General features: G+C 37.9%; 1 protein-coding gene across 1 annotated transcript in view; it reads right to left on the bottom strand.

The window, feature by feature from the left end:
• The window catches only part of LOC121429283 (regulator of G-protein signaling 3-like), a 30251-nt gene extending 11237 nt beyond the window's left edge, over nt 1-19014 (bottom strand). The window contains exons 1-4 of the mRNA XM_041626280.1: nt 18749-19014; nt 7009-7334; nt 5090-5140; nt 2189-2250 (exon numbers count right to left, since the gene is read on the bottom strand). Of these exons, the coding sequence (XP_041482214.1) occupies nt 2189-2250; nt 5090-5140; nt 7009-7306 (411 nt within the window). The 5' untranslated portion in view covers nt 7307-7334; nt 18749-19014. The remainder of the gene's footprint in view (nt 1-2188; nt 2251-5089; nt 5141-7008; nt 7335-18748) is intronic.
• Nucleotides 19015-21316: the final 2302 nt, after the last annotated feature.

The following is a 21316-nucleotide window of genomic DNA, read 5'->3' as shown; positions in this document are numbered from 1 at the left end:
TTGATTTCCATTATTTCGCCCTTTTTACACTTTGACGTACAGAACAATGGAGAAAGTTGCAATTTTATGACTCAATTTTATAATTCCTTGAATTCCTGATAATCCCACCCAATAATCAATTATAAATTAGGCACTGAGAAATCTACTTCTGATGGGCAACAATATATTTTAACATGAACATGAAACTAGAATTCCCAGAGGAAAACTCCAATAAAGCAGAACAATCAATTGCCAAATTTGGGGTCCTCGGCAATTTAAGGTAATCAAAACCGTTGTTCATCCACGGTTAGATCAGTCGCAATCTTTGGCAAGCCAGGTGTTAGGAGAGACCTGGAAAATAATTAGGGGGATCTGGGAAGGTGGTTCAAAATGGCAATATGATTGCCAAATTGGCATTAATTTAAGCATTACTGGTCATGTCGGACCCATAAATCTTGCTATTTTTGGAAAAATTACTGGCCGACAATGATATTTTTTTACAGATCAAGTCGGACAAGTAAATCTTGCTCTTTCTGAAAATCTACTGGCCCGACAGCGATTTTTACCGGTAGGGGACCGTCAGACCGGCACTAGTGTCGCGCCCTGCTGTTATATATAAAATGAAAATAAATTCTTGGCTATGTCACAATTGTGATTGATCAGGGGCTAATACAAATAATTGATCATACACAATAATCAATGCAATCAATCCTAGAAAACAGTCCCAGATCAATTGCTAAGCTTTATGTTACAAGGCCCCTGATGCAAGTTTCTCAATTAAGACAGGGTCACGTATCTTCAACCCTGGACATTAAAACATAAGCTTTGTAATTGATCATAAGTCCGATATCTATGATTGATCATACACAATAATCAATGCAATCAATCCTAGAAATCAGCCTACGATCAATCACTAAGCTTTATGTTACAAGGCCCCTGATGCAAGTTTCTCAATTAAGACAGGGTCACGATGTGCATCACTGGACCCAGTAACATAAAGCTTTGTGATTGATCGTTGAGCAGATTTTACAATTGATCATACCCAATGATCAATGCAATCAATTGTAGAAAACAGCCTAACAATCAATCACTCTGATTAATGTTAAATGGCGCTGATGGGTGCAAGCTGTTTGTAAAGGCCACCACACACTTTAAGATTGGTCTGTGACCCAATTTCGGAATAAAACATAGTAAAACTTGATGACAAAATTGATACGTGGAACATCCGTTCAAAATTCTAAATCATAGTATGAATATTCATGTTCAAATCTGTGACTACACTATTACAATATCATCCCTATTAGAATAAATGCAAACTGAATTTATTGAAATGTAATGACGTCATAGCAAACGTATTTGGCAACTATGGAAACCAATTTGGCCTTTACTCCAAAATAAAGGCTTGCAATCACCCAAAATTGAAAACTTTTCATTCATATTTTCAGCAAATAAGCAAAATGTGATTTGTTCCAAAATCTGACCGTGGACCAGTGGTAAGGTGTACAGAGGCCTTAGTTATGAAGTCTGCAACATGTACTTTGTGTATAAAACCAGAATCTCAACTTTTATTGCAATCACAAGAAGCTATTCACACAGATTAGAATTCTTGCATTCAATTGCAAGAAAAAACAATTCAAATCCCAAACAAAGGGTGGGGAAGACATTCACAGAACTGTTGTAATTGACCAACATAATTCAAAACTAAATCATAACTTTGTTATCCAAGTTCTGATTTTGATCCAATTTTAAATGTTTTGTTTGTCCAATTTTACTTCATCTGTTCAAATTATATTTTTTTTTCTACCAGGGGCCTGTTGCATAAAGCTTTTTACCTGAGAAAACACTGGTAAAAACTGAAAACTAAGGTTAGTCTGATTTCTGCCATTCACTTTAACACAGGGCAAAAACTCTGGTAAAAACAACCCGAGTTTTCTCAGGTAAACAGTTTTATGCGAAAGGCCCCTGGAGTACCCCTTTAACCAGCCCAAACCAGCCATATACTACTACCAAAGTAATCAGTAATCATCTTTTTTATTTTTTTGTTTATCCCTCTCTCTCTCTTCTTTATAATATTTCCCTTTTCTTTCTGTTCTAAGGGGGTGGGAGGGCACGTTTGGATAGAACAGGTCATTGATTGAACTTTCAACGCTGTCAAGGTCTATTTCCTTAATATTAATTTTCATTCTGCATATAAAAAATGCACACTCACCCTTGCATACAATCTGCACTCCGGAGTCCTGGTTGGTATTTTGAGTTCCTTGGCTCCACAAACTATGGTGTGAAATAAAAACAGATGACACAAAGGGATTTATGAGTTTGGCACATATTTCTCTGCACACTACTGACAAATAACCTAGATTACTAGTAAGATCATTGTGAATAAGTGGGATTAATGATCATCACGTCCATCTTCTTTTGTTGGCATTCATGTAAATCCCCAATTGCTTTGTCGCTAAGCTAAGCTTAAAAAGACACATCACATCAATCAAATAGGTAATGCATACTAGGTAAAGTATATTGATCATGAATTTTGTAATCTCATTTTGTTATAAATTCCTGAATTAATTAAAGATGTACTCCAAAATGATACTATTGTAACACTGAATATTTTATGTTTGTTAATATATATATTTTTGTAGTTATGGTAGCGTTCGATGGCGTATCGAGGCCAGTGTTACAAACGAAAAAAGATGACAAGGCGATAAATATTCAGTTCTGATATAATATATTTATTCACCCTTTCCTGATGGTAGAAAGGATGTAATAATGAAGCACAAAAGGAATATCGATGAGAAGTATACAAATGAAGAAATATGAATAACAATATATATGAAAGCTATAGGACTACTTTGCTTACGGCCATGGGATGGGCCAGGAGAATGAACTGTATGATTTTATGCGGGGTGGAGCGGTAGCTCAATAACCCCCAAATCTCTCTGAAATATCTATTTTGTAAAACTGTATAATAATAATAACCCGCTTTTATATAGCGCTTAATCCATCGGAACAACGTTTCTAAGCGCTTTACAGATATATTTATATATATTTATACCCTGGACTTGATATACATGTATGACAATCACAATGTTTCTATATTCTTGGACCAGTTGACTCATACCATTTCTAGATAAGAAGGAAATGGGTGTGAGTGAGAGAGGGAGAAAGAGAGGCCCAAGTATGAAGCAGAAACCTTGAGTCCGAAATGGTCATTTTCATGGAAGAAAACTTTGAGTGTGACATAGTGAACAAGTGGACTTAAACAAAGTAGTATTGGGTTAGTGAACTCTTTGATTACAGTTCAACTAATTTTTCTTATTTTAAATCATATATTGATTATTTCTACTCTTACACTATCAAAGAAACATATTCAAAATTGTAAATATACATACACGTATATGCTAAATTAAAAAACATTGTGAGCTTCTGGATCAATCTTTGATGGAACTGTTCATCATCTGTGTCACAGTCACAATTAGAGGATGTTATTTCTGATATTGAGTGTTTTCGTGTTTGAAGTTTAAATTCATCCTGGATTATGCTCTGAAGCTGTTAGAAACCGTCTTTCTCCCTATCGCTATCTTCCCTCTTTCTTTCTTCCTATCTCTCCTTTTCTTTTTCTAACCTTTCCTTTTCTTTTTTACTCTTGGTTAACTTTTCAATGTTCTGCATATATGGGTGTGTGTGTTGGTATATGTATGTTGATGTGATTGTGTGTGTGTACGAGACAGTTTTTCTTTTTATCTGCTTTACGCTTTAACAATGTAAGATCTGTTTTGTTTTGTAAATTATTGTACAGGGCCCCATCCTCGCAAGCTATGCTTTTCTTGGGGTCCTTCCGATTTTTAGTTATGAATTTTGTATGTATTTATTTTGATTGAGTTTTTAATGGAAAATAAATGAACTGAACTGTCTCTGATGATTTGTTTCCAATCCCATCTAAAAACGTTAAAACTGATTGACATCTCAACTGGTTTCAACTGATTCCAACTGTTATCATAAAAGAAATTCGAAAGTAATCCAGTATCTACCCATTCAGTGTTTTTCTCCTATCATTCATCAAATTTTCCTCACCAACATACACATTACACACTAGTCATATACACTCACTGTATTAACAATTTGTGAAAATGTAAAAAGTAAAAATAGCATCTCTAAGATGTAGAGCTCTTGGAATTCCAGTGGGTGATGCAAACCTGTATTTTTTTTTTCTTTTTTGTAAATTATGTACCGGTTTGTATTTTTAGTAACTTAAGATCTCTTTGTTGACTTTGTTTACATGTATTTATATGTAGTTTATATACATGTATCCAAAGGAACTGTTGCTGGGCTAGCGCCATGAGCGTCTTTAAACGGTGTGTGCACTCAATAAGACATCACCATTATTATAATATTTAATCAAGACAACAAAGACTTTTATTTGCTCAACCTGCATTGCATCAGAGTCATTAATAGAGAGTTTGGCAATTCTGGTTTCAATAGGTTACCAACATCATCAACATGGGGCAATTTCTTTCGAATTGGGCTTGCCCAACAAAGCATTATGCACTGTGTTGGTAACCCATTGAAACTGAGTTGGCCACACTCTCCCTCTATTAATGGATTTGCATTGCATTCCGTCATACTACCCTCTGTTGTTCAAATTGAGCAGCATTCAACTTTAGCTCCATATGGGCACTGTTTCAAAAAAACTTGTTATCAATGGAGGGATGCACACTCCGGTTATAGGCTACTGGAATGAAGCTTTCTGACTGTCTGAGAGTACATTTGCCTTGAAATTTCAGTATTTCACATTGAAAATAAGTGTTACAGAACAAGATCAGGATAAAGGCCTTTTCCAATTTAGTTTTAGTTTGGTCATACATGTATATTCAAGCAATTAACTATGCATTAATGTATTTATATCATTTCCAGGAAAGATGAAATACAAGTACCTCGAAAACATACATGTAAACGCATTGCATGTAAGTATGCTTTGGTCGAATCAATTGCAATAAACATAATTTAAATAATCATAATCATTTCTGGATTCAAAGGATCCTACAGTTTTGATTAAAAGATTGGTGAAATTTATTTTACATCACTCAGTCTCATGACTGGAATAGTATCTTACCTCGAATTGAGAAACAGCTTGACTTTGTCTTGATTAAGATCTTCAATTTTCCTGAAAAAAAAATAATAAAAAGAGAAATTATAAGATTTTTTTTCCTTATGCAAAAGTGTCAGTTACTCTATAGATTGTATCAATAAATTATAGTAAGAATCATAATCCTTATCATGGTCATCACCAATAACCACATGTATCATCTTCCAAATCATAACCACCATCACCATCATCATCATCAACATCATCATCATCATCATCATCACCACCACCATCATTATCATCATCATCATCGCCATCATCATCACCATCATCATCATTATCCTGATGCTCAATACCATCATCATTATTGAAATCACTATCATTACCATGATCACCACCACCAACATCATCATTATCAACATCATCATTATCAACATCATCAACATCATCAACATCATCATCAACATCATCATAATCATCATCAACATCAACATCATCAACATCATCAGCAGCAGCAGCCACAGCACCATCACTATCATCATCATTCTCATCATCACCAACATTATCATCATCATCATTATCATCATCAACATCAACATCATCAGCAACAGCACCATCACTATCATCATCATTCTCATCATCACCAATATTATCATTACCACCACCATCATCATCATCATAATCATCATCATCAACATCATTAGCAGCAGCCCCAGCACCATCACTATCATCACCATTCTCATCATCACCAACATTATCATTACCACCATCATCATCATCACAATCATCATCATTCTCATCATCACCAACATTATCATTACCACCATCATCATCATAATCAACATCCTCATCAACATCATCAGCAGCAGCAGAAGCACTATCACTATCATCATCATTCTCATCATCACCAACATTATCCTTACCATCATCATCATCATAATCATCATCGTCATTACATCATCATCAACAACATTACCATCACTTTCTTTACCATCATCATCTATTATCACCTTAACCACCACCACCATCATCATCATCAATATCATCATAATCATCTCCATCACCTTCACTACCATCATCGTCATCATCATCACCACCACCACCCTTTATAATCATCATCACTATCATTATCATCATTAAATTGAGATACTGCCCTGTGCCCACTAATTGTCTTTTTGGTATCTTTCCTTCAAATTGTTTTTATTCACTCATGTGTACATAAGGAATCAAACGAAAGAGGAGCCACTAGCTTAACAGGTTCTGATAAATCATTGAAAAATTCTGGGTCCGGTGTTTTATGACTGAGACACACTGTATACAGAAGTGGAAACTGCTAGACTCAAAATTTAATAGCAATTAAGATATAATAAATCCCAATGCCAACTAGCAGTCTTTATTCATGTTGCACTTGCAAAAAAATAACCGCTTTCTGAAGTACTAGGCTCTGTAGGCTTGCAATCGACAATGACCAATCACGATCATCGTCGTATGCACAATTTGTTTAAAGCAATGATCAGGAACCAATCCCAAATGTCTTTTCATATTTGCAGTCCATCGTGCACATTTGTGTTACAGCACTTTAATATAAAGACTAATCCATCAAGTTAATACTGGTATTATTTTTATTAACTCTCGATTACAAGTTTGTTGAGTGGCATTTAGAGACAGACCTCGATAGGTCAATGACCTCCTGTCTGTCCTTCACATCTGTCAAATGACAGTTTTTTCTTTGCTTTATTGTTTTTGTTTGTTATTTGCTCATTTTGTAAAACATTAATATTATGATTATATTGTAGTCTTGTTATTTCAATATTTGTGATTTTTAGGAGAAATTTAACAATGAAATTGAAATTAAAGTTGATCTTTAGCAAAGAATGAAAAATACTAATGCTGCCAACACAATGTAGGGATTAAACAAACACATTGTCTTGGAGGAGTAGACGCACCTGTCAATTTAGCAGCCTCACTATCCCCCGTGTCACACCGCTTGGCAGCTAGCCTCTTGCCACTGCGTCTCACCGACTCACTCCGGCTGAAGTAACCATACTTCTTGCTATCCTGTTGCTGCTGCCCTCTCTTGTCAGGCTTCATATAGTTTTGCTGGCCATGGCTGCTGCTGCTCTTGGGCTGGAGGGTGGCAGAGGGTTGCTGGTGAGTTGTAATAGCTGTAGCAACAACTCTCGGCCTTGTTTCCCCTTTGTTGCGATGAGTTGTGGATAGTGAATAGTAGGATCTGGATGCCATGTTTATGAGAGCCTTTAGCACTTTCAGTCTGCAAATGTGCAAACAAAATATCATTTGAAATAACACTGTATCAACTCATGATACGAAGCTTTATTAGTAATGCATTGATGTGCTTGTTGATTGATTTGTTTACTTCATCTAAATATCAAAGGGGATTGAAAACTTGGGTGACAATGGTAAAATTTGATAACCAAAGCGATGACAGTTTGAGAAAAATTGTACAATTAATAAAAGAAAGGAAGGATAATTTTTTAATGTTGATACCGATTATTAATGATGTGGATATCCGCCCGTTGGCAATGTGACCAACATGTGAAGTGTCGTTCACCTAATTACTTTCCAAAGATATACTTAAACTGTCAAAATTTTATCAAGCCTATCCATGTAGATCTAGTGGGTTGAGTTTTTTTTTCATTTAAGGCTTGCGACAGAGGTTTCAAAATGTGTATCATGGATAAAGAGTTTATATAGGCCTACTATCATTAGAATGAACAAGAGATGTTTGGGGGCATATTTTCAATGTAAATAGGGGAGAGTCGTACTTGTATGACATCACAAATCTTGGTCGCATTGCCAATGGGAGGATCTCCACAGTATTAGTGATTTTTTTACATTCAAATGCTCATAACTTTCTTATGGTTTGTCCAATTATTCTTTTTCCCAAATATCATTTTCATGTGAGGCCTCATGCACTTCTGTTGTTACATATATGAATAATTGTAAAAGAATTTTAAAAGGCAATTACATTTATCTATTAGTTATTTCCCTTTAAGGATAGCCAAGAATTGTAAAGAACATTCCAGGATGTCTTTTTATTATGCAGGCCTTGCCTATTTAAAGGCCAAGGAGTTTTATTGTTGAATAAGGAAAAGCCAAACAATAGAATTGTATTGGTAGTGGAAATGAATAGGCTTAGGTATTTTGTTTACCCATGTTGATTTCAATGAGGTCATTCAAGAATGTTTTAGAAATAAAGAAGCTTCCAGAAGAGTGAATTCTAGAAGCTTGTAGATTAGTTGAAATTTGAGAATGATCTAGAACACTTGTAATTAGTATAAAGCTGCAGATTTTTCAAGATGATCATCACATCATATGAGAGCAGGAGATCACATCACATCATATGAGATCACTTCACCAGATCAGATCAGAGCAGTTTATGCATCAATGAACTGTTTGCAGTTATTTTGAGAAATTATCAGTTCTCATCGAGATCATCAACATCATCAACCTGTTCAATGAACACGCTTCAACCCATGGATTGCTGAAATTGACTGTTAATCATCATCAACATCGTCTTCACGGACATTTCAACTCGTTACAGTGACTTTTATTATTCATCGGACTTCAACATCAGTTTCATCATCGCCATCATCAATAAGGAATCTTCCCAGCCTACCTGGAATATATATATATTGGACTATAACAGTGAACTATAACCCTGGATTGTACATCAGACACTTCAAGAGATTTATGTAAGATCATTATTTGTTTTATTTATGTATAATTATTTCCTGTAATAAAAAAAAGGAAATTTAAGTAAAATTTTTTTATTGTTATTTGTTGCAGTATCGTAACAAATAATTTTGGGGGCTTGTCCGGGAAACGGAAACCAAATTTGTACAAGCCAAGGCAATTTGAAACAAAAACCAAATTTGTATAAGCCAATTTGAAATTAAAACCAGTTTTTCAGGAAACGAAAGCCAATTTGAGACGAAAGTCAATTTGAAACAAAAGCCAATTTGAATTGAAAACATTTTGGAAATTTTTGGAAAGTTCTAGAATATACTGTACTGTGTTATTACTTGCTTGTATTTGTGTATATTCACTATGGCTACATTTGATGTTGAAGAATTTCTTGCAATGACAGAATTGTCATATGATCATTTGAAGTCACTGAAGAAAGATGATTTGATAACAGTTTGTGATCATTTGGGTGTATCTCTAGCCCCAGGTTTAAAGAAGGCAGAGATAATTGACTTGTTAGCTAGTCACATGAAGCTTACAGAGGAATCTGAAACTTCTATCAATATTTCAGATGATGCTCAGATCCAACTAGCAAATATTGAATTGGAAAAGGAGAAAATCAACCTTGAAAAGGAGAAAATAAACATTGAAAAGGAAAGAATCAGAGAAAACATTGAAATGGAGAAAATGAGATTGGAGTACCAGTTAAAGTTGAAAGAAATGGAGTTACCTCATGCAAATACTAATACTAACTCTGTTAAAGATAAATCTCCCCAAGGCTTTGATGTGGCGAAAAATATTCGCCTTGTGCCAAAATTTGATGAAGAGGGAGTTGATACATATTTTGTGTCATTTGAAAAAGTGGCCAAGAGACTGAATTGGCCCGAGGAATACTGGACTCTTCTCCTCCAAAGTGTTTTTGTTGGAAAGGCTGCAAAAGTCTATTCGTCGCTCTCTGAAACGCAATCATGTGACTATGCTACAGTGAAAGAAACAATTCTCAATGCATATGAGTTGGTACCAGAAGCGTACAGACATAAATTTAGGAACATGCAAAGACAAACAGGCCAGACGTATGTTGAATTTGCTAGGGAACAAGAAATGATGTTCGATAAGTGGTACAGATCACTGAAAGTTGACAAAGATTTTGTTCACCTTAGGGAAGTTGTCCTCCTAGAAGAATTCAAAAAGAGTCTTCCTTTTGGCATTAAATCTCACTTAGATGACCATAGAGTTACTGAAGTCAGTAAAGCAGCCATAGTAGCTGATGAATTTGAGGTCACACATAAAGGTAGTGGAGATAGGCCTCCTTTCAAGAATTATTGGAAAAAGAAAGGTAAAGGGTCATTTGAATCCCACAATAAACCTAGTGAGGGAAAATATGCAAGCAAGGACAAAGACGCTAACAAGAATCAGGCTAGTGGGGGCACAGAATCAACCAAAAGGTCTGAGAGTCGTAGTTCCAAAATTTGTACTCATTGTCATAAATCGGGACATTTGAAAGAATCATGTTGGAAATTGGTTGGAATGCCAACCAAAACTAAGAAAGACATGGGTTTTGTCAAGCAAACAAGTGTTCCCTCGATGGAGTTTGTTCCATCAGAGCCCAATCAAGATGTTGAGAGTGTTTCTCTGGTATTTGCTGATAAAGTCAAACAGGTTGATGAAACTTTTAGAAGTTTTTTGCATGATGGTGAAGTATCCCCTTGTTCGACTGGTGCTGCTGGTAGGTCAGTGGTGATCCTTAGGGATACAGGGGCTGCACAGTCCCTGATGGTGCCAGGGGATTCGGCTCTTCCTCCGGAGAGTTCAGAGAATGCCAACGTCTTAGTTCAAGGTATTGGCCCAAATTTCATGTCGGTTCCTTTGCATAAGGTCGACTTAAAGTGTGACCTAGTTAGTGGTCCTGTGACTGTCGGTGTCGTTCCAGAATTACCCATGGAAGGTGTTGATTTCTTGTTAGGTAACGACTTGGCTGGAGATAAAGTTGTTGCATCTCCAGTGGTTTCGGAAAAGCCCGTTGAGGTAGCTGAAACTGAATTGTTGCAGGAAGATTTTCCAGGGATTTTCCCGGATTGTGTTGTTACTAGGTCTCAGACTCGTAGAGCTGAAAAGGATGATGCGAAATCTGCTGATGTAGAGGAGAGTACTGATGTCTGGTTAGCTGAAACCTTTTTCAAGGATTTGAATGGGGATAGTGTTGAAGGCTCTGTTGCTAACAATGATAGTTTGTTTAGTAAATCCTCCCTTGTACAGGCACAACAGGCAGACCCAGAATTAAAAAGCTTGTCACAAAAAGCATGTTCTGAGGCTGAGGCTGATAAGGTTCCTGAGTGCTTTTATGTCAAAGATGACATTTTGATGAGGAAATGGAGACCTCCCCGGAGACCAGCTGATGAAGATTGGTGTATAATTCACCAGGTTGTAGTTCCTCCTTGTTACCGCACAGATATTCTGAAAATGGCTCATGAATTACCTATGGCAGGTCATGTCGGTATTCGGAAGACAGAAGATAGAATTATGAGGCATTTCTATTGGCCTAAGATGCACAAAGATGTTGTGCATTTCTGTAAGACATGTCATACATGTCAGATTATTGGTAAGGCACAGCCTTCTATCAAGCCTGCTCCATTGATACCCATTCCTGCATTTGATGAACCTTTTACTAGGGTTCTTGTTGATTGTGTCGGACCCTTACCCAGAACGAGGTCGGGTCACAGATTTCTCCTGACGATTATGGACTTGTCTACACGGTTTCCAGAGGCGATACCTTTGAGAAGTATCACTGCAAAGACAGTGGTGCAGGCGTTAGTGCAGTTTTTCACTAGGTACGGTCTGCCGAAGGAAATTCAATCTGATCAAGGGTCAAATTTCATGTCAGGAATATTTCAGCAAGTTATGAAGGAGTTGGGAATAAAGCAGATTAAGTCTTCTGCTTATCACCCACAGTCCCAAGGAGCGTTAGAACGCTATCATCAGACTTTGAAGACCATGATTAGGGCTTATTGTGAAGACTATCCCGATGACTGGGATAAAGGGATCTCATTCCTACTGTTTGCAACTAGGGATTCCCCGAATGAGTCCACAGGTTTCAGTCCATTTGAATTGGTCTATGGTCATGAAGTTAGGGGTCCCCTAAAGCTTATCAAAGAGAGGTTTATGGTTCAGAATGATGATGTAAACCTTCTAGACTATGTGTCAAAGTTTAGAGAAAGGCTCTCAAAAGCTTGTGATGTGGCTAAGGAACACTTGAAAGAGTCGCAGGGAAAAATGAAAGCTCACGCTGACAAAAATGCAAAAGAGCGAAGTTTCAAGCCTGGAGACAAAGTATTAGTGTTGTTGCCTTTGCAAGGTGAGCCCTTGAAAGCTAGGTTTAGTGGTCCCTACATAGTCAAAAAGAAATTGAATGATGTCAACTATGTGATCAGTACCCCTGATCGAAGAAAGTCTCAAAGAGTTTGTCATGTAAACATGTTGAAAGAATACTTTGAGCGAGAGGCTAGTCAGCCAATATGTACAACACAGGTCAAAGAAGAAGAAAAACATGTAAATGTACATGAAGAAGAATGTTATGGAAAGACAGATAATGAATTGTCTTATACAGATGTATCCAAGAACGAACCATGTGGTATAAAGTTATCTAACTCAGAGATGTTAGGAAACATGGATGAGGCATTAAAACACCTGCCTGAAGATCAAAGAAATGATATATCTGGCCTGTTAAGAGAATATGAGAATGTATGTAAAGACAAACCAGGTCGTACACCTTTAACTGTACATGACGTAGACATAGGTGATGTAAGACCTATCAAACAGAATCCTTATAGGCTCAATCCAAGCAAGTTGGAAATGGTGAATAAGGAAATACAGTTTATGTTAGATAATGACATAATCGAACCGAGTCAGAGTAGTTGGAGTTCTCCCATTGTAATGGTTCCAAAGCCAGACGGCTCTCAGAGATTTTGCATTGATTACCGAAAGGTAAATGCAGTAACTAAGACTGACTCGTATCCAATTCCTAGGTTAGAAGATTGTATTGATAGGGTTGGAAATTCTGCCTATATCACAAAGATAGACTTGCTTAAAGGATATTGGCAAGTGCCACTGACTGACCGAGCCAAAGAGATATCAGCCTTTGTTACACCTGAAGGCTTGTTTCAATGCAAAGTCATGCCTTTTGGAATGAAAAATGCACCAGCAACCTTCCAAAGGTTGACAAATCAAGTGATTGCCGGACTTGACAATTGTGTCGTATACATAGACGACATCCTAGTATACAGTGATACTTGGAATGATCATCTGAATCATTTGCGAGCACTGTTTGACAGGCTGGACAAAGCCAATCTAGTAGTGAATCTGATGAAGAGTGAATTTGCCAAGGCAAAGGTCACATATCTTGGTCATGTGGTTGGTCAAGGGCAAGTGCTACCAAGAGACGCCAAGATACAAGCTATCTTAGACTTCCCAATTCCCACAACTAAGAAAGAATTGCTCAGATTCTTAGGTATGAGTGGCTTCTACAGGAAATTTGTTCCAAATTTCAGTACAGTGGTTAGTCCTCTGACAAACCTGCTGAAGGCAAAAGTGAAGTATGTTTGGTCTGACGAATGTCAAAGATCATTTGAGAAATTAAAGGCCATTTTGGTGAATGAGCCTATTTTGGCAGCTCCAAACTTCACAAAGCCGTTCAAAGTAGCTATTGATGCATGTGATGTTGGAGTAGGAGCAGTATTGCTCCAAGAAGATGAAGAAGGCATCGAAAAACCAGTGTGCTACTTCTCTAAGAAACTCAATCGGTTTCAAAAGAAATACTCAACTATTGAAAAAGAGGCCCTGAGTCTCGTACTAGCCCTTCAGCAGTTTGAGGTGTATCTAACCAATGGAGAGATTACAGTCTATACAGATCACAATCCTCTTGTGTTTTTGGAGAAATTTAAAACAAAGAATCAAAGACTGTATAGATGGAGCCTAATGCTCCAACCATTCCCTTTGAAAATTGTACACATAAAGGGAAAGAATAATGTAATTGCTGATGCTCTATCAAGAGTATAAAAAGTGAAATTATTCATGATTTTGACCAAGTGTGTCATTTGAAGAAAACATCTTTGATGTTCATTTATTTCAACATGTTCGTTAAGTACTATATCTTTGTACACGATAACTGTAAATGATTTATCAAGATGACTTTGAGCAGTTAAAAGAAAAAAAAGTAATCTTAAAGAAACCTTTACTACGGTAAAGCTTTCTTTTCCCCGGTGGGGGAGGTGTTACATATATGAATAATTGTAAAAGAATTTTAAAAGGCAATTACATTTATCTATTAGTTATTTCCCTTTAAGGATAGCCAAGAATTGTAAAGAACATTCCAGGATGTCTTTTTATTATGCAGGCCTTGCCTATTTAAAGGCCAAGGAGTTTTATTGTTGAATAAGGAAAAGCCAAACAATAGAATTGTATTGGTAGTGGAAATGAATAGGCTTAGGTATTTTGTTTACCCATGTTGATTTCAATGAGGTCATTCAAGAATGTTTTAGAAATAAAGAAGCTTCCAGAAGAGTGAATTCTAGAAGCTTGTAGATTAGTTGAAATTTGAGAATGATCTAGAACACTTGTAATTAGTATAAAGCTGCAGATTTTTCAAGATGATCATCACATCATATGAGAGCAGGAGATCACATCACATCATATGAGATCACTTCACCAGATCAGATCAGAGCAGTTTATGCATCAATGAACTGTTTGCAGTTATTTTGAGAAATTATCAGTTCTCATCGAGATCATCAACATCATCAACCTGTTCAATGAACACGCTTCAACCCATGGATTGCTGAAATTGACTGTTAATCATCATCAACATCGTCTTCACGGACATTTCAACTCGTTGCAGTGACTTTTATTATTCATCGGACTTCAACATCAGTTTCATCATCGCCATCATCAATAAGGAATCTTCCCAGCCTACCTGGAATATATATATTGGACTATAACAGTGAACTATAACCCTGGATTGTACATCAGACACTTCAAGAGATTTATGTAAGATCATTATTTGTTTTATTTATGTATAATTATTTCCTGTAATAAAAAAAAAGGAAATTTAAGTAAAATTTTTTTATTGTTATTTGTTGCAGTATCGTAACACTGTACACGTAGAATTTTCATTCTCCGAATCTTGGCCCTTTGGTTATCAAGAGTGGTGTGGTCAAATTCCATATTGCTGTCTCCGTAGGTGGCAGATTTCGTTGCCAGATAAACGTGATAATTTTTTTTTGAAAAATTCTTTTAAACATATTTAGTGGGTGAACCACTAGAGTTCCTTTTGCCGACAGCCACAGTCTCAAAGTGAAAAAATATATATTAGGGTTAGGGTTGTGGTTAGGGTAGCTGTCACAAAGGAACTATTTTCAGTTAGTGGGAGAATTTTAAAACAATTTGGGGAAAAATTTGAGATCTTTGAGAAGTGTAGGGGAGACCGGGGTTAGTTGGAACATGGGGTAAGTTGAAACATTGCAATTTTCTTTAACGCCTGTAAAATAAATTTATGCGATACTGCCCTCAATTTATAGCAACAATAATTCAACACTGTTGTATTATTAATAGCAATAAATTAAGGGCAGTATTGCATAAATTTATTTTACAGGCGTTAAAGAAAATTGCAATGTTTCAACTTACCCCATGTTCCAACTAACCCCGGTCTCCCCTACTTTTAATGCAGGGATAATGAAATGTTATAGCCTACACTATAGGCCTACATGCAGACTGTTCTCAGTAAACTTAACTGTTCTCAACTCAAGACAAAGGAGCAAAGTCATATCTGTGGCTGCAGATCTAGGCCTACACCTAGCACAGCCAGCAGATGGATCACCTGCACAGCGTGTCCAATCATCTGGCCGGAGCGTGATTTTTCCATACATGATAATACAAATTAGTTCATGAATATTCATTACCAAAAAGGCCAAAACAATAAGTGAATGGGAATATCAGGTGTAAAAAAAAATTGGACAGACATCACAGTCATGACTGCCCGGGGGGGCCACTTACATTGACGAGTGGATACCATGCGCGACCAAAAAAACACGTAAAAAGGATGTCCTTTTCACCATAGGGCACGTTACGTACGTAACGTGAAAAGGGTGTCAAAAACACAAAAATTATGAAAAAAGGGTATCTATTTCGCTAGGGAAATTACGTGTTTAGGGTCGAATTTGCGGGGATGATAAAACAGAATTAGAATGTTTTATAAAGGATGTCCTTTTTGCCCCAACATTACGTGTTTAGAGTCCTATTTGCGCGAGGTGTAGAAGGTGGGGTCGTACTAAACCAAATAAGGTAAAATAGCCGACAACCAAAGGACCCGTAACAATAAAACATTCCTGTACTTGTTTAGGGGATCATTTCAGGGAATATTTGCCAAGAGTATCGTTTTGTTTCCAATACTTGTTAAGGGTAGGGTTTCACACGCCAATACTTGTTAAGGGGTGCATTTTCAGAATATGGAAATTACGTGTTTAGGGTGCTTTTCGAGACCCCATGGTCGCGCATGGTATCCACTCGTGAATGGAAGTGGGCCCCTGGGCATGACTGTCAGAAAAGTGGTGTCAATGTCAGGTGCACGTCAGGAGAAAATGGGGTGACATAAATGGAAACACCGATTGTGAGCTTGTGAGACTTGAACGTAATTAATATTTCTAGTGCCATCATGACTGGTTACCGATTCCCCCCCTCTCTCCAAAAACAAGGAGGCATAATTTCAAAGATCAAAAGCCTTCATGCAGATTCATGCAGTAGGATTGCAACATCGCCATCTCCAATCTTGGAAGAAAATTCAGTTCTGACAGACAGTGCATGCATGATTATACATTTCTAAAATAATGAATTTATAAGATTTTCACCCCCTTTAACATGACTGCCACCTAGCCTGGGGCGTTTTGGGGAGTGAAAGTTATATACTGTACGTATGGAGTCACTCCCCACTAACGCCTGGGATTCCTCCCTATACTTCCCCACATACGGGTACAAAACCAGAAACTTTCGCCCCCGAGAATTCTACTTTCCCTCTAAAAGATCTAGCCCTAAAACATGTACATGGGGTCCAACTTCATTTCCAACATTTCAGCGATATTGATTTCATTTTTAAAGAAGAATTCATTAAAAAAACGAGAGATTTGTTTTGAAAAGATGGAAAGAGCTTACTTCCGTGTTTACGTCGCCATCTTGATTTCTTTGTCTTCCGCTTGGAAATCAATATCGCTGAAATGTTGGAAATGAAGTTGGACCCCATGTACATGTTTTAGGGCTAGATCTTTTAGAGGGAAAGTAGAATTCTCGGGGGCGAAAGTTTCTGGTTTTGTACCCGTATGTGGGGAAGTATAGGGAGGAATCCCAGGCGTTAGTGGGGAGTGACTATACGTACAGTATATAACTTTCACTCCCCAAAACGCCCCAGGCTACTGCCACCTGGATGAGCTGTCCCTCTTTACTTTCTGTATCTGTCCGTTGACGTACAATCACCAGCATCTGGTTGTCGCGTACGTTTGGGTTTAGGGGGTCAAGCGCTAAACACAGTTAGTTTTGGTAGTGTGCTTTGGAGACAAGAGTGTTGATGTCCAAACTTTCAAGTTTGAGTTTGAAAACTCCTACGTCTTTAGAATTTCTAACATCCTCAGAGAGAAGGTTCCATTCTGGGATGGTCTTGGGATACAGGGAGTATCGGTAGCAGTCTTTATTTGATCTTATAACATTGTATTTGAGAGTTCCCTTTTGTCTTGTTCGATATCTACAACTAGTTGGGTTTTGAGATTGAAGGTGGGCTGATATGTTGGAGGGTACAAATCCATGTGTCTCTTTGTACAAGGTTGTCAGTCTAGCCTTACTTCTGCGGACTTTCAATGTGTCCCACTTTAGTTTTTGTAGCATCTTGGTGACACTAGATTCCCTACTGTAATCCCCGGGGGGGGCACTCGACCAAAAAATTGGTAGGGGTGTGCCGCGGGCGAGACAAAAAACGGGGGCCCCGGAGCGGGCTTATTGTAAAAAGGAGGGTCCTCGGAACGGGCTTCGGAACTACAATTTTGTGAAAACGGGGGTCCTTGGAACGGATCGCCAGCAAGTGAGTACGTGCGTATGCACCCCTATGGAACGGGCAAGCGTGCATGATGCAGCTAGCGCGGCCTCCGCCGGGTGCGCTCGCACAGAGACGATGGTCGGACAGCGCTCGGCGGCCGCTTTTCACCAAAATCGCAGCAGATCAATGCGACCGGAACGGCGTAACGAAAAATATGCGAAGCTTTGGAGCGGATTTCTGTCTTACTTTTTTCTCGATAAGAAGAAAATGGTATGCCTTGGAGCGGCTTTCTTTGTTCTTTTTCTCAATAAGACAAAAATGCTATGCCTTGGAACGGAAATTTGAGTGTAAAAATGGGGGTCCCCTCCGCGGCACATACCCACTATGCATTATATACTGAGTGCCCCCCCCCCCGGGCTGTAATCCTTCAAGGTAAATCTAGCCGCTCTATGTTGAACCCTTTCTAATTTATCCTGGTCTGATTTGTGTTGTGGATCCCAAACTGCTGCGCAGTATTCCAACCTTGGTCGTATTAGAGATTTATATGCAATTTCCTTTGGTAATAATTGGGGTAATACTTTAGTAATACCCCAATATCCAACAATAAACATGTCTAATTCCCATTCCATTAATATGTGAGCCAGGCTCGTCGAAGCATCACAACTTGTTCAGCCTCAGTTGCAGCTCAATCTCATTTTCGACAATGCAGCACACATGTATGGTAAAAGCAGCTCCATGGTAAAAGTATAATGGGGATTTGACTGACTGGCCGTGTGTGATTGAAAACAAATTATGATCAATTAATATTAAATCGATTTAGTCTTCATGCAGGACGCAAACAATATTCTGTAATTTTCATGATTTCCTAACGTCAAATGTAACATACAGATAAAATATGAAGGGGAGATACTCACCATTCACCGACATTAGAGAAATCGCCAAACTTTGCAAATACGAAAAGACCGCCATATTCAAACAACGGGAGCTCTGCACGAGTCACACTTGACTCGACTTCAATGCATGCATGCAATGCACTGCACTGACACTGTACGTGCATGAACTCTGGGGAATCGCGGGCAAACAAAACGTAAACAAACATTGAGCGAAGCCAATAACTGGTGAGCACTGTTTCGGTGTTGGTGGAAGTGGTGGTGGTAGTGATGGTGGAGGTGATGAAGGTGATGGTGGTGGTGATGGTGGTGGTGGTGGTGGTGGTAGTGGTGGTGGTGGTGGTGGTGGTGGTGGTGGTGGTGGTGATGGTGGTAGTGGTGGTAGTGGTGGTGATGGTGGTGATGGTGGTAGTGGTGCTTGATGGTGGTGGTGGTGATGGTGGTGGTGGTGGTGATGGTGGTGGTGGTGGTTGATGGTGGTGGGTGGTAGTTGGATGGAAGTGGTGATGGGGAAGATGATGTTGTTATGATGACGAAGGGGCTGCGGAAACTGGAATCTTTAGAGGGAATTTGAAGAAAAAAGTTTTTGAAATAACCGTCTGATTTGGAGGATGCGAGATCAGCCAGTAGCCAAGCTTAGGATAAGGGTTGGGTACCTTCGACAGGCTCTTGCGGAACTATGTTTTAAGGTGTCCGAATGTAATTGCTTGCGACTTGCAGAGCAATCCCTCCTCTAACTTTTCCAAGAGGTTAACGCTTTTTGCCCTCATACCCATATAATGTAATATACACTTTTCTTTCGCGAAACTCATGACATGCATTTATGCGTGCTAGTCACACCACCAAAGGCGAGGCAAGACTGATTGAGTCAATTGTACTCGTTTGAAAGGCAAGCTATAGTGAGCGCATTTAAGTCGGTATCACTAGTGTGACTATGACGGAGGTTGCTTTTTGGTGTCATTTTATCGCAATATCGGGGAATACATTTGGAAGTATTTTCCCTATATCTAAGCAAGTTAATAATACTGTCATGAAGCATATCAATATTCTCGTTTATATATTCTCTTTCGTTTTGAATGCTGATATTTTTCATTAATTGTTGATATCAATGACAAAACAGAAAGATATCAATGCACACGCAAATTTTTACCCCAAAACATGGAAATTTTTGCATAAATTCTTATATTTTTTCAAAAAAATATTAACCGGACTAAATGATTGCAATCGATTTCTACTGTCTAAATCATTGTGAAATGCGTATTTATTTGATATTTTTCCATTGTTTGCACAAAAAATATGAAAATAATTGATTTTCATAAAAAATCCAAGATGGCCTAGGCGAAATTGGGGTCCTCTGGGCCTTCCGTACAGGATATGACCCGGCAGCAACACATTTTCTTGACCACTGATGTCATGCCAACATGTTGGGACCATCAAACCTTATGTACCCGATCAGCTGAATAACCCCCCCCCCCCCCCAGCCCCCGGACTATTACCTCCAAAACTAAATAGACCTTAATCCTAATCTTTATATTATTCTGAACCAAAAACTCTATTACAATCCTAGCTCTAATCTTATGCCTTCTGAGATATTAAGACTGGAGCAATTGTCACAGGAGCAAATGTAGTGCTACCACTTAGGTTCACCACTTAAGCCATTATTCCAACAAAAATCTAGGTTGTTAAAATTATAGACCTTTCACCCCCAAATGTCATGATATTTTTATCAAATGAAAACGGGTTAGAGAGTGATCTTGCAGTGAATTGGAGGGCGCCATCTTCTCTAAGAGTAGTTCTACTTTTTCCACAGAGGCTCCACCTCTACGACTACTACCTATGTACTTAATTATATTGTATGTCCTTTTTATCCACGAAATCTCAAGGATGAGGAGTATATCTAGCGACCAGCCGAACATTTTATTTATTTCAAATTGCAAACGATTTCAATTCAAATCATTTTGCTTTCCACAATGTTTAGATATAAATCCATTGTTTGACTGGGCACATCCGATCTAGATCTTTATATTTTACATCCTTGAAATTCAGAATACACATTGACATTATTAAGTTAGCATATAATGGTTATTTTGGGGGAGCTTCGAGTATATACCTAACAAAAGATTATTAATGTATTGGGATATCAATGTACCTGGCTCTTTGCATGATCAATTGAAAGCGATTTTAGAAAATAATTTTTAGAAGCCCCCCCCCCTCCCACCGTGATGACAGGCGGATCAAGGGGACATCCTTTAAGAACATTTTTTTTTTAATGTAAATATGTCGTTTTTACCACAGAATACCCCCTCCTTTATTGTTTATTGTTTGTTTATTGTTTATTTAATAAGGGGTAGCCCATGCAACAACAGTTGATGCATGGGGACCCTTATTTGCTTGTCCGCGGACGAAATAATGACCTTCAATTTTTAGGAGAAAATATTTCATTTTTATTTTTTTACTTGTCAAATTGATGTACAATATTGAGATTTGGTATGGTAATGACATTATTTGGGGCTAACCTCGATTAGCATCTTGCTATTATGTTAGCTCCAATTACCAAATGTTTTGTTTATATGTGATGCACCATCACATATA

This window comes from Lytechinus variegatus, chromosome 15 (assembly GCF_018143015.1).
Source record: "Lytechinus variegatus isolate NC3 chromosome 15, Lvar_3.0, whole genome shotgun sequence".
Classification (NCBI taxonomy): domain Eukaryota; kingdom Metazoa; phylum Echinodermata; class Echinoidea; order Temnopleuroida; family Toxopneustidae; genus Lytechinus; species Lytechinus variegatus.
Note: the sequence above shows the minus strand (reverse complement) of the source record. Positions and strands in the feature narration are given on the sequence as shown.